The sequence below is a fragment of the Centrocercus urophasianus genome, unplaced genomic scaffold, assembly GCF_019232065.1.
Source record: "Centrocercus urophasianus isolate 14NV4802_14NV808 unplaced genomic scaffold, USGS_Curo_1.0 seq_12, whole genome shotgun sequence".
Lineage (NCBI taxonomy): Eukaryota > Metazoa > Chordata > Aves > Galliformes > Phasianidae > Centrocercus > Centrocercus urophasianus.
In genome coordinates, this window is record NW_024884364.1 from 9,038,896 (window position 1) to 9,055,189 (window position 16,294).

The 16,294-nt window shown below is 38.4% G+C and overlaps 2 protein-coding genes across 2 annotated transcripts in view; one reads left to right on the forward strand and one right to left on the reverse strand.

Moving 5' to 3' along the window:
- LOC122155794 (filamin A-interacting protein 1-like) overlaps nucleotides 1–16,260 on the forward strand; it is a 30,434-nt gene extending 14,174 nt beyond the window's left edge. Inside the window, exons 2-4 of the mRNA XM_042810001.1 lie at nucleotides 1,239–3,993; nucleotides 14,681–14,865; nucleotides 16,155–16,260. Of these exons, the coding sequence (XP_042665935.1) occupies nucleotides 1,354–3,993; nucleotides 14,681–14,865; nucleotides 16,155–16,245 (2,916 nt within the window). The 5' untranslated portion in view covers nucleotides 1,239–1,353 and the 3' untranslated portion in view covers nucleotides 16,246–16,260. The remainder of the gene's footprint in view (nucleotides 1–1,238; nucleotides 3,994–14,680; nucleotides 14,866–16,154) is intronic.
- CMSS1 (cms1 ribosomal small subunit homolog) overlaps nucleotides 1–16,294 on the reverse strand; it is a 229,784-nt gene that overhangs the window by 209,397 nt on the left and 4,093 nt on the right. The gene's annotated exons all lie outside the window — the stretch shown is intronic.

The following is a 16,294-nucleotide window of genomic DNA, read 5'->3' on the forward strand; positions in this document are numbered from 1 at the left end:
AAAGGCACTTCCTTCTCCTCCTTGCCACTCCATGCAATTCAATATATATCATATATATGAACAGCAGTGAAGCATGATAAAATTCTAGAGCTTCATTAGTTCAATCTAGGCTGTTAAGTACTTTATTGAATATCAGAAAATACTTAATGTATAGATCAGCGATGGGAAAAATCTAATTGAAAGGAGGTGCTGCCAAACCTAATCTTGTCTCATATGCACTGTACAAGTACCTCTCTGACAAAGAAAAAAAAAAAAAATCTACAAAAGAACCTAATTATTATCTGAGATTTTTGGAGGTTTCTTGGAATTTTAAATGAACAAATGTGCAACCTAATCGCAGGCCTTGAACAATTTAAGTCTGTTGCATCTTGGTTAAGACAGCATTAATACAAATTTGTATGCAATGATTTGGGAGAACCATTGTGAAAAATTTCAAGAGACATAGAAAGTACAGATGCACTTCACTACATCTTCAAATTTTTAATATAAGACAAAATCCGAATCCAGCAGGGAGCAAGAAAATTTGGCCTTATGTTCACAACCTACATTCCCGTTTACCTCTTAACAGAAGATTTTTGGTGATATAATGTAATAGGGTCTGTATTTCCACAGAGGACAGACTCAGAGACATTGTTTGGTTTTTTGCTTTGATGCACTGTTCAGAAAGTGGCATTAGTCAGCGCATCTAATAGCCCAGTGTGGGTACATTCCCTTCACGTACTTTAACACTTCAACATTAAAGGTTTAACGATAAACATCATAAAAGATCAGGATGGTTTACAAGTCGCTTAAAGGTATTAGGAGGTTTATAAAGCTGTAAAGTATACCTGCCCTTGAGGGCTGCACTGATTTAATTTCTCAACCACTGTGATTATTGCATTTTCAAAATAACCTGCATGTACACACCTAGTCTCAGCAGACAGCAAAATCAGCATTGTTTCAGAGCAGAACAAACAGCTGCACTGTGCTGATTCCTGCCAAAAGCTAAAAACGTAATTAAAGATGCACAACTAAAGAAGTTTTTAAGTGTAAATGATAATTATTGAAGTGTCCACTATAAAAGAATTCTGAGTAGAAAAGCTAAGACTAGGGTCTTCCTTATGACACTACAAGGAGAGCTTTGCTTCTAGTTACAAATGAATGTTCATGCACATCTGGCAGATGTCATAATGTTTCAAGTGTGTTTTTAAATGCCCATTGAAATGGCTTCAAAATATTATATTATTTCCTCTCCCTAGACTGAAAAAGCTTCTTGAACAAGAAACAGCATATCAAGAAAAAAAAGAGAAGGAAAACAACAAGAAAATAGCTAAACTGAAAGAAGAATTGACTAAACTGAAATCCTTTGCTTTAATGGTTGTGGATGAACAACAAAGACTCACTGAGCAGTTGAACCAACAAAGTCAAAAAATTCAAGAGTTAACCACTTCTGCAGACCAAGCACATGAGAAACTTGCTTTTGCTGAAGCAAAAGCCCAAGAGCAAGAACAGAAAGCCAGCAGGCTGGAGGCTGAACTTCAAGTCCAAAACAGTAAGGTTTCCCAAGATCAAGAAGCAATGATGGCCAAACTAACCAATGAAGACAGCCAGAATCGTCAGCTCCGGTTAAAACTGAATGCACTCAGCAGACAAATTGATGAGCTGGAAGAGACCAATAAATCTTTAAGAAAAGCAGAAGATGAACTGCAAGACCTAAGGGATAAGATAAATAAGGGAGAATATGGGAACTCCACTCTTATGTCTGAAGTGGAGGAATTAAGGAAACGACTGCTGGAGATGGAAGGAAAAGATGAAGAGCTCATAAAAATGGAAGATCAGTGTAGAGAACTTAATAAAAAGTTAGAAAAAGAAGCATCACAGAGCAAGAACCTTAAAGGGGAAGTTGACAAACTCAACAAAAGAATTATGGAGCTGGAGAAATTAGAGGATGCTTTCAACAAAAGCAAACAGGAATGCTACTCCCTGAAATGCAACCTAGAAAGAGAAAAAATGGTTACAAAGCAGTTGTCCCTTGAGCTGGAAGGCTTAAAAGCTAGGGTTGGAGAGCTCGAAGCAATTGAAAGCAAGTTAGAAAAAACCGAGTCCACACTCAAAGAAGATTTAACAAAGCTGAAGACTCTAACAGTGATGCTTGTGGATGAAAGAAAAGCTATGAGTGAAAAAATAAAGCAAACAGAAGAAAAATTGGAAGCTGCAACTTCTCAGCTCCAGGTGGAAAAAAATAAAGTGATGTCCATTACAGAAAAACTAATTGAGGAAAGTAAAAAGGCACTGAAATCAAAATCTGATGCAGAGGAAAAAGTGTCCAGTGTCACAAAAGAAAGAGATGAGCTGAAAAACAAACTCAAAGCAGAAGAGGAGAAAGGAAGTGATCTTGCTTCCAAAGTAAACATTCTAAGAAAAAGACTTCAGTCACTGGAAGCTGTTGAAAAAGAATTTCTTAAAAATAAGCTTAAAGAGACTACTAAATCCAGCACTTCCTTGCAGCAGGAGAACAACAAAATCAAAGAGCTTTCTCAAGAAGTTGAGGGGCTTAAGCAGAAGCTGAAAGAAATGAAGGCCATAGAAGACGATCTTATGAAAACTGAAGATGAATTTGAGTCTTTAGAACGAAGATATGTCAATGAACGGGACAAAGCCAAGCTCCTGTCAGAGGAACTGGAGGCTGTGAAAATGGAAGTAGCTAGGTATAAACTATCAGAAAAGGCAGAGTCCAATCAAGAGCAGCGTCTTTTTAAGAAGCTCAAAGAAGAAGAAGCTAAATCAAGTCACCTTTCCAGAGAAGTAGATGCACTGAAAGAGAAAATTCACGAATACATGGCAACAGAAGACTTAATCTGTCACCTCCGAGGTGATCATACAGTCTTACAGAAGAAACTCACCCAACAAGAAAACAAGAACAGGGAGTTAGCAAGAGAAATGGAAAGCCTCACAAAAGAATTAGAGAGGTACAGACGTTTCAGTAAGAGCCTCAGACCTGGTGCTAATGGAAGGCGGATATCTGACTTGCAGGTTTTTTCTAAAGAAGTCCAGACAGATCCAGCTGACAACGAACCACCCGATTACAAAACCCTCATGCCTTTAGAGAGAGCAGTCATAAATGGGCAGCTGTATGAAGACAGTGATTATGAGGACAAGGACAGCAATGAGGAGGAACAATCAGTGGCTTTCAAAAGCAACTCATCCATCGGGAATGCCATGCATAAGAAATTATGGATCCCTTGGATGAAGTCCAAAGAAAACCACCACCAGAATGGAAAGATTCATACAAAGCAAAATGGAAACTGTGCACAGGCTGGAGACTTAGTGCTAAGCCATACACCTGGCCAACCTCTGCACATAAAAGTAACTCCAGACCATGGGCAGAACACAGCAACGCTCGAAATAACAAGTCCTACTGCAGAAAGTCCTCACTCCTATACGAGCACAGCAGTTATACCTAACTGCGGCACTCCCAAGCAAAGAATAACTATTATTCAAAATGCCTCCTTCGCGCCTGTAAAGTCAAAAGCATCAGAAGGTTACATGAGCCCAGAGCAAGCCATTTCTCCCATTACCATGGCTGCTTTTGCAAGATCTCAGACTCCTGACTCATGCGGTTCCTTAACGCCTGAAAGAACAATGTCCCCGTTGGCTTTACCAGGCTCAAGTTCTCAGGAACAAATGCTCTCCTCAGAGCCTTTGGAAATGGGAGCCAAGCATGCCGTTTTCAGAGTATCCCCAGACAGGCAGTCATCATGGCAGTTTCAGAGATCTAACAGCACGGGATCAAGTGTAATAACTACTGAGGATAACAAAATCCACATCCACTTAGGAAGTCCTTACGTCCAAGCTCTCACCGGTACCAAGACCGTCAGCCCCTGTACCCCAGTGCAAGATAACAGAACTCCAGCACTAGCTAATGGAATACCCAGTAAGCCCACCAATAAAATCACCAGCAGTATTACTATCACACCAACAGCCACTCCTCTCCCACGGCAATCACAAATTACAGTAAGTAATGTCTATAACTGACCCTCATCCATGCTGACACCCTTACCAGCAACCCATCCTGTTTTTCATCCCAGCAAGAATTATTTGGAACGGCCCTTTTCCTATGGGAGAGATCTGTGCATGAACTTTACAACAGTATATGAAACTAACGTTAAGTTTTGCCTGCTTAGTGTTATCAAGTGTGCACTTACTGTATATCTTCTAATTGAAATACAGTTATGTAAAATATCTAGTCTTGCACTTGTATAAATGCATCTTTATGTATTTCCATTTTCAAAATAACTCACATTACTTTTGACTGCAACTTGCCTTGGTGAAATATTTTAACATTACAAAACCAGTAAATAATTGATTATTTTTATCATTGCTTGCAGAACATTTTTGGTTCCTTTGTGTGTGTGTGTGTGTGTTTGTATTTTATTTTATTTTTTGCATGTATGGAAGAATTTGAATTAAGCCATAATGTTGCCTGCTAACTTCAGAAAAGACTTAACTTGTTACCTTCCATTTCTAAATTCCTCCTAGATCTCTCATTTCAGATAATTATCATTATATCACACACACAATCAACAAAACATGTATTGTATCCTGTATCAGATTTATGATGCATAAACGATATGCTCCAGACCAAGACAACCACTTTTTTCTCCCCATCCTTTTATAAATCTCTTTTTATATCCTCATGTAAACCCTACTTCCCTCCCAAGAAGGCAAACATTTGTTTGTGTTTTTTTTTCCCCCCATACTACAGAAAAATTGCTATCACTTAAGTACACTGTAAAACAATTAACATGTAAAACAATTAACAGAAACACATTTCTAAGTTGTTAATTCAGAATGCATTCCCATACAACACTCAAATTTCATATAAGCTCTTCATTATCACTCCAATGTGCTATATAAATACACTGAAGGAGAAACAAGATTAGCACTTGTGGCCCACCGTCATATTTTTCACATAATAGGCAGAGGAAGCTCGACTGAAGCAATAAGTAGCACTAGACCACCTCTCTGAACACACAGGTCTCTAGGACTAGGGTAAACTGCAGTACCATACAGCACAGACAAAACAGGTTAAGATATTTCAGTGATGGATATGGAATCAGTGCCTGAGGAAAGGACAGAAACTTAAACAATGCTGCCTCAGTTTACATGTGGGCCAAACAGCAAATTGTAGCCTCCCAGAAAATACTGCAAGTAGTAGACCAGCTTCATACTGAACGTAAGTCAAGCCAAAAGATCTGAAATTCACTTTCACTTTTTTCTGAAAGTGAATTTCAGATCACAGATTACAAAAGCTGTCTTGAGAAAAAAAGAAAAAAAAAAAAAAAGGGAATTTGGAAAGGCAGGCACTTGTTTAGAATAAGAAGCTAAGTAACTTACATCCGGGGGGGTGGGAGGATTGGAATTAAAATAAAATCTCCTTATCAACAAGGAAGTTTGCATGTAAGGACAAAGTTCCTATTCATTTCTTCACTAAACCTGTATCATTATTCTGCTTACATTATCTGGAGTTCAAGAAATAATAATCGCATCTGCTGTATAATTTAGCAGCTGATTCAGCAAAGGACTTTGGCACACACTTTAACAAAGGGACTTTTATGGGACAGGAACCCAAATGGTTACAGCTGTAGGTAATAGCTTATATTTAAAGGAATAGCTTCTATTGAAAAGCAAAACTCAGCACCCATACACATTTCTTCTAGGTAAAAATCAGCAATAGGAAGGAAAATTATTAAGTTAGAGATTTTGTGTTTGGAATTCAACGTAGCAAATGTACTTTGAGGTCCCTTGGTGATCTGTGAGGTCCCATCCAACCTAAGCCACTCTGTGACTGTGATTCTATAGCTGAGCAGTGGAAACTTTAAGGTCAAAATATGGGATGGTTTAAGTCTAGCTTAATGTCATGAATAGCTTCAAGAACTGCTGTATCAGGTTATCAGGCTTCATAAGAGGTCCTTCACACTAGATTTGTTTCAGTTTATTATCGCCGACTCGAAAGTGAGATTTGATTAAGATCTGGGTCAGAAGAAATGAATGGTCTCACCCTGCAAAGCAGACTGCAAGTTGGCTCCCACCAACTTCAGCAGAAGTTACAAGTCGAGACAGTAGCTAGCACTCAGGCAAGTCAGGATTCTAACTTGATTTTTGTAACAAATTTACCATAACTGTGCCAATTACATAAACAAGTAACTTTCTTGCATTCGGCTTACACATTATTAACTGAAAGGCTCATCCAAAATTAAAAAGCAGAAGCAGTCCATTCAGAGCGCATTCTATGCACGACTAGAATTTGGAATACTGCATGTTCTGTTGATTGATACCCAAGATCTCTGCAGGGGCATGTTATAAGCATGGTACTGAGTAACTGTGCCTGAAGTGCATACTTGACAGCATACTAATGGATGCCAGATTCTCTACAAATTAAAGGATAAACAACCGTCCTTCAGAAACACTAGCATTTTCTTCAATCAGACTTTAAAGCCTTGTGGAAAAAATATTTCACTTTATAGCCATGTTCAAATTGTACAGAAATGTGTTATTAACTACCTGCCCATCTATTCCAATGTCTTTGAAAGACAGCACAAAACAGGACATAATAGCAATAAGCATACTTAGACCTTTGGGCAATTCCCAAGCTATTATGAATAAGGACTTCATAGTCTAAAGCTAAGTTTTCAGTACAAAGCCTAAGCCAAAGTTCACCACACTTACAAGCTTAATCATTAAATGGGACAGTACTTCTGCTCCTGTCTCAGTACTTCTACTGGTGGTGGTTTACCAGTAACTGTCCAACTAACAAAACACAGAAGCAGTAGCCACTCATTACCATTAATTCCCAAATAAGATGTACCGATATTATATGCAAGTGAACCTACTACATTTCCTCAAAAGCATGCCTTGATTAAGGGCATTGATTATATCCCCCCATTAATTAAATAATCTACATACAGACCTCAACTGACTTCACATGGAAATTTTTGTCACAGATTTTCAACACATGAAAAACACAATTATTATTTTGCCTAATAATTTTATTTGCAGAATAAAACCTGTTTAATCCATTCAAATTCCCAGTATCTTTTCAAAATATATAGCAGAGAAGAACATTTGCTCAGATGTACTTCTTGAGTACACTGAATAAAAATAAGCTAGCTCTATTTTCATCATAAGAAGAGAAAGCATAGCTTAGTGAAATTGCAAGTGTTTACAAATTTACATCAAGTTGTTCAGACCAGCACTCCGTATTTCAGATGATTTCTTTTTACTGAAGGGGAATATTCACCTGCTTGCTTAGCAGGCAAAGAGAAAACAGAGCAAGGGAAAAATTACATGACCTGTCTGAAAAATGATTTAAACACTTTGAACAAAAACACCAAGCATAATTGTATTACATTTCAACCAAGCAAGGCAGTTTTTCCAGGATTCAGATGCATCCAAGTGGTAAGTACTGCTGTTTTAGTATTGGAAGATGAGACACTTTAGTTTTCAGTGTTTTCCCAAAAGCCTAAAATTTGACAGATACCTACAACAGTGATGTAAATAAATACTAATGGAAAATACGGTCGCAAAGAAAAAAAACCAAACCACTAAATAGGGTATATCTGAGGGATTAAACTGTGAAATGGAGCATTAGAACAGTTTTCAGCAGACCATAGTATCAACCCATCCCCTTTTCCAAAACAGCATGCAGACATCTCCTCTCAGATCTACAAATCTGCTCTCACCACTGGATGTCACGTTAAGTCCTCAAAAACAGAAAGGAAAAATTAAATCATAAAGGAAATGGCAGAAATTATCAGCCTGCTTTCTCTTTTCAGTTTTAGTTCTGTAAGCAAGCAGAGGAATACAAGTAAAGGCAGCATCAACAATTCAGTACTCAGCATTTCTGAGTCACTATGTTTACGTGACAAAATATTTCCTTTTGAAATATTTATAATTTTTTGTCACAAAAGGAAGGACAGATGAGGGATGGGAGGGGAAGGAAGGAAAAAGAAGAGACTAAGAGCCAATAATGGTACTGCGAGCAGAGTGCCCATCCATCTACTGAAAGGTATCTCAAGTTTAAGAAAAAAACCCCTTCCTCCAGTTGCTAATTCATGAACATAATTGAGAAAAAAAAATATGGGACTAGCCAGCTAATCTTCCTATATCAAAGCGCTGTAGATAACATCAACATAGTACCTGGGGACCGAATGCAAGGCTGTAAGAAGAAAAAAAGAACTCTATGTATGGATCTCATAAAGGTCTAGAAAACATGCTTCCCACACTAAGGAAAAAATAATAAAAAGCAGAATTATAAAGTATTACTTTCTAATTAAGGCTGAATGGATTCTGCAAGGTTAGGTGATAGAAATGGAGTACCCATTTTCCCAGGGACTTTATGTTTAGGGACTGCTACTGAGACAGGCAAAACAATAACTGGCAACTGCCTGATCTCCAGGCATAAGTGAAGACTACCACACATTCTGTTAACAAGAAATAGAAAAGGAAAACATCTTATTTTCAGTTCAGACACAGCATGAGTGGGTGCATAAAGACATCTCAAAATTAGCACCGAGCAATCTAAGCGGGAAAGTGCTCAAGAAAAAGGCTTTCCTTAGAAGTTTAAAATGAATGAAGTGTTTCCACAAACCTGCGGCCAGCGGCCCCCTGCTGTGGCCAAATTCTGTCTGACAGCCCATCATCAAATGTCCCCCAATTGTGTGGGCATTCAGAAAGCCTCAACTATCAGAGCTGCCAACTGCACTTGACTGTCCCCAGACTACTAAGGTAAGCACTCTTGTTAAGCACATTTTGAGTGCAGCAGGATAAGCCTGTTTCAGTCAGGGATTCTACACTCTGTAGGCTCTGGTCTGACATAACACGGTCTTCATACAAGGACAGGCAAGAGAAGCTACTTCCCCCTCTTTATCCCTGCTACAGGGTACTGTCCACTCCAGTTTTGTTAACATTACTGCACATGCAGTAGCACTGTAAGACCAAGAAACAAACCTGGATTCAAATAAACAAAAAGAAGGGTTAATTTCATAGCACAGCTCAAATAAGCAGCTGTGTCAGTAAAACTGCTGGCACAAGCAACAAAAGATGAGTCCTCTTAATACTGAAATTGCTGCTGAAGTGCTGGCCTTATCTCCTTAGATATCGCCATGAATGTCTGCAGAGATGCAATCTAGCACATAAATACATCATAAAGCACTCCAAATGTACAACCACCATTAACAGTCCTACTAGCAGCCTTCTGGAGTAAAGAAATGATTCTCACTTTACAGCTCAGAGAAGAAAAAAATAGGGGAGAAATTAACTGACTTGTACACAGGCATAGGAAGTCAGCTTCAGTCACGACTAAAACCCAGAATTTCTTGCCTTGAATGTCTCACACTGAAGCCCTTATAGGTGATGTTTTATCCCACATCAAATCAAATGGGGACAAATGTAGGGTTTTTTTGTATGTGTGTAGTATATATAGAGAAAGATTTGTGATTAGACATGTTAATTACATAATTAAATGTATATTCATCATAACAATGTAATTAGCATATAATATAAAATAATGATATAATTAAATGTCTATGTATAAAATATGTAGCTAGTTTAATTACACAATTACTTATATTTTACTATGCAATTAATATATATCTCTGTATGTAAAAATGGAACTCTTATTAACACATTGTTAAATGTGACCTTCACAGAGGAAAGCAGCCTGCTCCCAAACAGAAAAAAGGCCCTGATGATAAAAATCACAAAGTTCTTTTTCCTCCTCCATGCAGAGTATTCTTGGACACGACCTGGTTACCTCTTACCTCTGTAAACTTCTTCAACATACGTAATATGTTGAAAACGATATGTAATATGAGGACAAGATGTATTCAGAGCTTTTCAGCTGACGATTTTAATACTGAGAATGCTTTCATGTTAAAAAGTGACCGTAGGTGTGAGTTCAATTCTTTTCACCTTTGAAAGGTGGATATTTACGAATGTACAAACACATCCCTCCCTAGATGCCCACCATCCATACAGAATGAGACTCAATGTCAAGACTTCTACTACACGAATGGCAGCAGTGATTTAAACCGAGAGAATTGATGATCTCATAAACATTTGTAAAATAACTTATTGTAGAACTACGCTACCTTTTAAGCACTAGCAGAAACACTGAAGTGTCAGCACTGCCCTCACCTGGACAGAATTAATATTGCATGGTGCCCTGTAGCCCAAAAAGGACGCACTCTTTCTTCTTGGGGATGGTCAGAGTCTCAGTAGGGCACCTGAGCGCCCTTCTCATTCAAGAGGCACTCCATCTCAGTAAGTAAAGGGCAGGTTGCACTGCCTTGTGGGCCCAGGCCAGTCCTTCCCCTAGGAGAAATGACCCTCAACACAAACTCACCTTTCCCTGTGTCTTGCCACCTGTCTATTAAAAAATGAGCCTTTAACTACCTTATATTTCAAGATTATCACATTTCCCAGTGAAGATGTCCCAAAAGAACGAGGCACATGGCAGAACTTTGGTAACTAGGAATTCAAATTTTGTCCCCAACTCTGTCCAACACTTTTTCTTTTCCCCATTGTCAGAAAGTAGATGTAAGCTTGGGCATTCAGCAAACAACACCATAGTGGCACACGAGTACAGTTCATCATGTATATGTTATTTCTAATTTTAATATAGGAGTTTCTGTCAAATACTTCATGTTGTTGAAATCACAGGTACTGTAATAGGCCTACCATCAGCAAAACAGTAGATATCAGAAAACTGAGCACAGAAAGGACCTTGGGACATTTTTCTGCCTGTTTTCCTGTTACACTTTGACCTAAACCCTTCCAAATGCCTGGCTCCTCCTGTTCTAAAACCCCTGCAATGATAATTTCTCAGTTACCTCAGGAATCTGTAACAGGACTGAAGCTTTCTTGCCACTAAAACTCCTGCTAATTTGTAAGCTGAATTCCCTTTGCTGAAATTGATAGCCAGTTTTTGTTACCAATCCTCCCACTGGAATTGGAGAACTACATTCCCAGCAGCAGCCGTTCACATATTAGAAAACAATTAACATATCTTTCTTCACTTCTGTTTTCTCCAGGTTAAACAAACCCAATCGCTTTCCTGCCTAATAGCTCAAGTACTACAGCTATACAGATCAGTGTAATTATTTCCCCACTGCATAGCTACTTAGAATGGTGTGTATGTTTCTGAAAATGCAATGCCCCAAGCCAGACAGCGACTGACTCAGACTCTGGCTGAGGTCTTACCAATATTAATAAGGACTACTAATCCTGCTCCTTCCAACACAATTGAATATAGTCATGCACATAAACAAGTTGCACAAAAGGAAATACAGAGCAACTGAGAAATTTCCCACTGGATCCCTAGACGATGGATGCCAGGACATAGTAAAAGAAAAGGAAGTACTCAAATGCCCTGCACAGCTCAAGAGGCCCAACTGAAAATTTCAGCCTAAAACATCTTGCATGGACACCAGGGGGAATATTTAGTTTTGCCACTCAATCTTAACTCATCCTCACTTGCAGACCTGGCTTATGTTCTGACTGCATTCAGTCATCCAGGAAAAAGCTGCAGCCTGGCAAGCAGCGTGCTCTTGCATGTGCAGACATCTGGTTTCTTTGTAAGGGCTTTAGCACCACCCCCTGGTCGCTTTCATTGAAGCTGCAAGTGATTCTTTCTGCTGCTCAAATTCCTTAAATTAAGAAGATTAAGGAGTGAGAGAGAACTGGATCTGAAGTTATTTCTCCTAGATAAAGTTCTACAATGACACTAGAAACATAAGTGAGAAAACCTACAGCAGAAGTGCGACGCGCACTCTTCTGTTCAAATGAATACAGTTTGAACAGGAAGCGAGGCGTGCACCGCACTTCCAGAGCAAAATGAGATTAGGATCAAAGGCAAAACTACTTGAGCAGCACATAAACAGGTGTATTTGCCCTCCCTGACACCTGCACACACGCCTGCCTTAGCCCCCTCCCCAGAAAACCAGCACTGCATTGTGGCAGAACTCCTGATACTCATCAGCTGCCTCTGTGCCCAGCAGCTTTCTCATACCTTAGATCATTGCTTTAACTACTTGTTTGATACTTTTTGCATCCAACACCCAAAATTAATATAATTATGTTACTTTTGCAGATAGACATGCTCCATTACCGGCTCATTTCAAAAGCATGACTAGTTTTATGTCTTTACTGTTGTTGTAATTATTTGCCCATATTTGCATCAGTGCATTTACAGACATTGAAATAAAGGAAAACCACACAACCGCTAAAATCTCATTAGGTAGCTCCTGAGAAACATTTAATTTCTAGGAGTGTTTTGAGAGCACTGATGGAAATGGAAAAGGCAATATAAAAAGCAGTTCAGCCTGGTTTTTGAAGGATAAATGTCATATTTCTTCTTCCATCACTTAGAAAGACAGCAAATATAAGAACTGCTTTACAAATGAGAACTCAAGGAGCTATAACTTAACAGCAATCACAAACATGGAGCTGGCAAATTCAGGAAACAAGTGGGTGGCAATGAAGAATTGGGTAGACAGAAAACCATTCCTTCTGATGGAAGAAACGAATTGGTAATAAGGGTTGAAAAGATTTGAGGACATTTTTGGTGTGCACGCAGACTACCCATAAACAGATAAGAGCTAAATATCAAACTGAAAAAACCACCAATATCTTTTTTTAAGAGATGAAAGAGGAGGGAGAGAGCTAGGTGAATAGTTTGTTAAATCCCTGCCTATAACAGAAATCACTGGGATTTATCAAATTTGTGATACAGTCAAATACAGTCCAATTGCAGAAGTGCATGTTTAGTTATCCTAACATAGACACTTAACGTTGGTATAATTCATTTGCATGTGGAAAAAAAATTGTGTTTTTTCCCTTTCATAATAACAATCTGAGTGATAAAATTATTTGTCAAATGCACGTCCTTTTTTAATTCACCATTTAATTAAGTTTCAGTTCAGCTACAGTAAAATAATGATGCATCACATACCTACAAACTCTGCTGCCACCTAGAGGTAAAATCTTTCAAAGACCACAAAGCAAAGCAAAACTCATTTCCTTTCTTTCTCATTTTCAAGGCCAAACACTTTCCCTTCTCAGTGTACAGATAAAAGCTACAAATAAATACTTTCTAATTTCAAGAAGAAAAATATAAAACAAGTCACACACTGTTAGACATAGCATCCATCTGTCTCAACAACAGCAGTGACCAGCAGTAAATGCTTACCAAAAAAAGCTTGTGTATCAAGCAAGCAGAGCGACAAGTCCAGCTTCTAGCAGTCTAAAACTTAGGGCTCTCCTCAGCTGAAACCTGCATCACATCTTTATTTTTTCAGCAGTCCCTGATGAACTTCATGAATCATTCTAATCTCTCTCCAAAGAAATTTATGTGATCATCTTATCTCCCTGTGCCAATGCGTTTTTCTTCATTAGCAAGGAAAAAAAAAAAACACTCCTTCTCATCTTTTACCTGTCTTTTGACAGCTTCTGTGTATGCCCTCTCATGTACATCACTTGAAAGAGCAAATTCCCCCATTCACCATCCATGGACTAGGAATAATGCTAGAATTTTGTGTTGGTTTTTCTCTCTACAGCCTATTTTCTAAACATAAGTTTCAGTATATGTTACCACTCTTTACACAGAAGGCATTACATAACTGATCACCCTTGCTATCTTCCTCTGCATCCTTTTATACCCAATTCTGAGCCAGTTCAAACAATTTCTGACTGGTTCAGACCTCAGAATTCCAGTTCCCTACTAGGGTTGGATATCAGGTTGGATGTTAGGAAAAATCTTAGAAAGAGTGATGAGACATGGGTGCATGCTGCCCAGGGAGGTGGTGGAGTCACCGTCCCTGGAGGTGTTCAATAACTGAGTAGATGTGGCACTGAGGGATGTGGTTAGTGGGCATGGTGGGGGTGGTTTGATGGTTGGACTAGATGATCTTAAAAGATCTTTTCCAGCCTTAATGGTTCCATGAATCTTTTTTCCCTGATTTATGATCCATTAAGCAAATGTACAAAGTGCAAACTTCTCCCAAGTTCCTCCATACTGAAAAAATACATGCAAAAATTTAGCGTTAGCTTTTCCACTACCGCTTTATCCTTTTGAGAACTTGTATCATACACAGTTGTCTGCAGCCAAGTCGTAGGCTCTTAAAATGATACACTCCAAAAATATTTATTCCATGTATAATTGATTCTGGATGGAAAGTTCCCTCCTACAAATACATTCACTTTGTGTACACTGCAGTCACTCTCAAAGAATGGGTTTCTCACATACAAGCTAAGTCTTTTCTGCTACTCAGGACTCAATCATGTGTTGCTTCTGCACATAGAAATTCTCTGATTACTCACCTAGAGAAGGCAGAGTTCGCAGCCTTTGAATGCCATGCCATCACTTAGCCCAAAGGGCTGCTGTCCTAGTCAGAGGCCTGACAGAAAAACTATTAATAGGAAGAGAACTTCCAACCATTTGGATTCTTTGGTATTTATCAAACAAGCAGGTGAGTTACATGCAGTGTTACACTCTCATTACCAATGAGGGTAAGGAAGTTTGGGCAGACAGTTCTAAGTGAGAGCAACATGTTTAATTATACAAAGTGGAAAAGAACAGTAAAGTGCTAAACATACAACCAACCTCTCCACCTAACATGACCTTTTGTTTGTTTGTTTCAAGATTACTGATGCGTTCCGTCAATCAGTTCCAACTCGGATCCCCAAACCAAAGCCAACAAATGCAACTAAACTACCTGTCAGAATTCCTGCTGGACATCTCAACAAGCCACTTCAAGACAGCAGTTCTGGAAAGCTACATATAATAAGGACTGTGTCTAAAGCCTGCCTTCACAGCGGAGGGAGAAGGTAAATCATCTTCTACGATCTATGACATGGGTTTAAGCAATCTGAACCTCAACAGCAGTTATTTGCACTGGGGAGAAGTCTGAAACCTTCCGCATGGTCAGTAGGTTAACGGCCACCAATTATAGGAGACCAAGAGACAGCCAGATTTTTAAGAGACACGGGTAACTGCATATCTGTAAGGACCAAGGTCTGCTCTCATTTTTCTGGCATAATTCCAGAATTTGTCCTTTGCAGTGGAAAAACAGTTGAGATACAAAATCAGTTTTGACACATTCCACAAACAGCAACACCAATGTTGTCTCTACAGACTTGTGCAGTGAACTACATGAAACAGGGCTGAACAAGGGAATGTTTCGTTTTCAGTCAGTCTACTAAAGAAGTGTTTCAATCTGGGTGTTTTACCTTAACTAGCAAAACACAAAACAATGAGAGGGACAGAAAAAAATTGACTTTCATAATGCATAGAGCTTCAAAAAGTTGTTGTGTAAAACATCACTTAAGAAGCATAACCTGCAGATGAACAATTGTCTCCTCAGTGAGTTGATTCACCCCACTTGCATGCATGCAGATGTTACCTTTAGAAAACAGTTGCAAAATTGAGATTGACATTACTTGTATTAGTTATTTTAACTGTCATCCTTTTATTTAGACTACAGTATTTATTTTTTTTTATTATTTTTTAGACTACAGTATTTTATTTTTTTTGAGTTCACTTAAACAGTATTTATTGGAACTGATCAAAATTTGTGTCAAGTGTAACAATACTTATGAGTTTAAAGTGCAACTGTGTTATTTCGCTCCTCTGCAATTCTGCCCCTCCCTTTCAATTGCCCACTATCATGGAAAATGGACAGTTGCAGTCATATCTTCTAGTGAAGTTTTTTTTTTTAATCAAATTAATTATTTGCACAAGTAGATCTTGCTCACCCATGAAAGAATTTGCCCTTTTTTTTTGTTTGTTTTCTTAATGTATACCCTCTCTAAAAGACTTACAATTTAATCAAATTTACTTCCAGGAGAGGTAAACAAAACAAAACAAAAAAATCAAACGCTAGAAGAGGCTTCACATCTGCTCTTTGTTTTTAGTTGTCTGCAAAATAGCAATTGCTGCTCTAACAAGAAAATTCCTGACTGTTTTATTGTAGAAAGTTAAAACTAACAAGATACTATTACTGCAAGTAACTCTCCCACAGGAAATCCATAATGCCAACTAACCTGAGTTACTGTTGTAGTATATAAAACTTATTTCCCTGGTATTAATGTCTCCCTCATTCTTCTTCCCCTAACAGAGCGCATTCCAACAGTCTAAATGGCTCAACTGATAATTTGTGGGAAAGCTCCTTTCACATAGGTCTTTCTTTAAGAACTGCCAAATCTTAATTCCTAAATAAAGCAAAAGCTAGTGGTGAGCGCAACATCACAGCCAGAA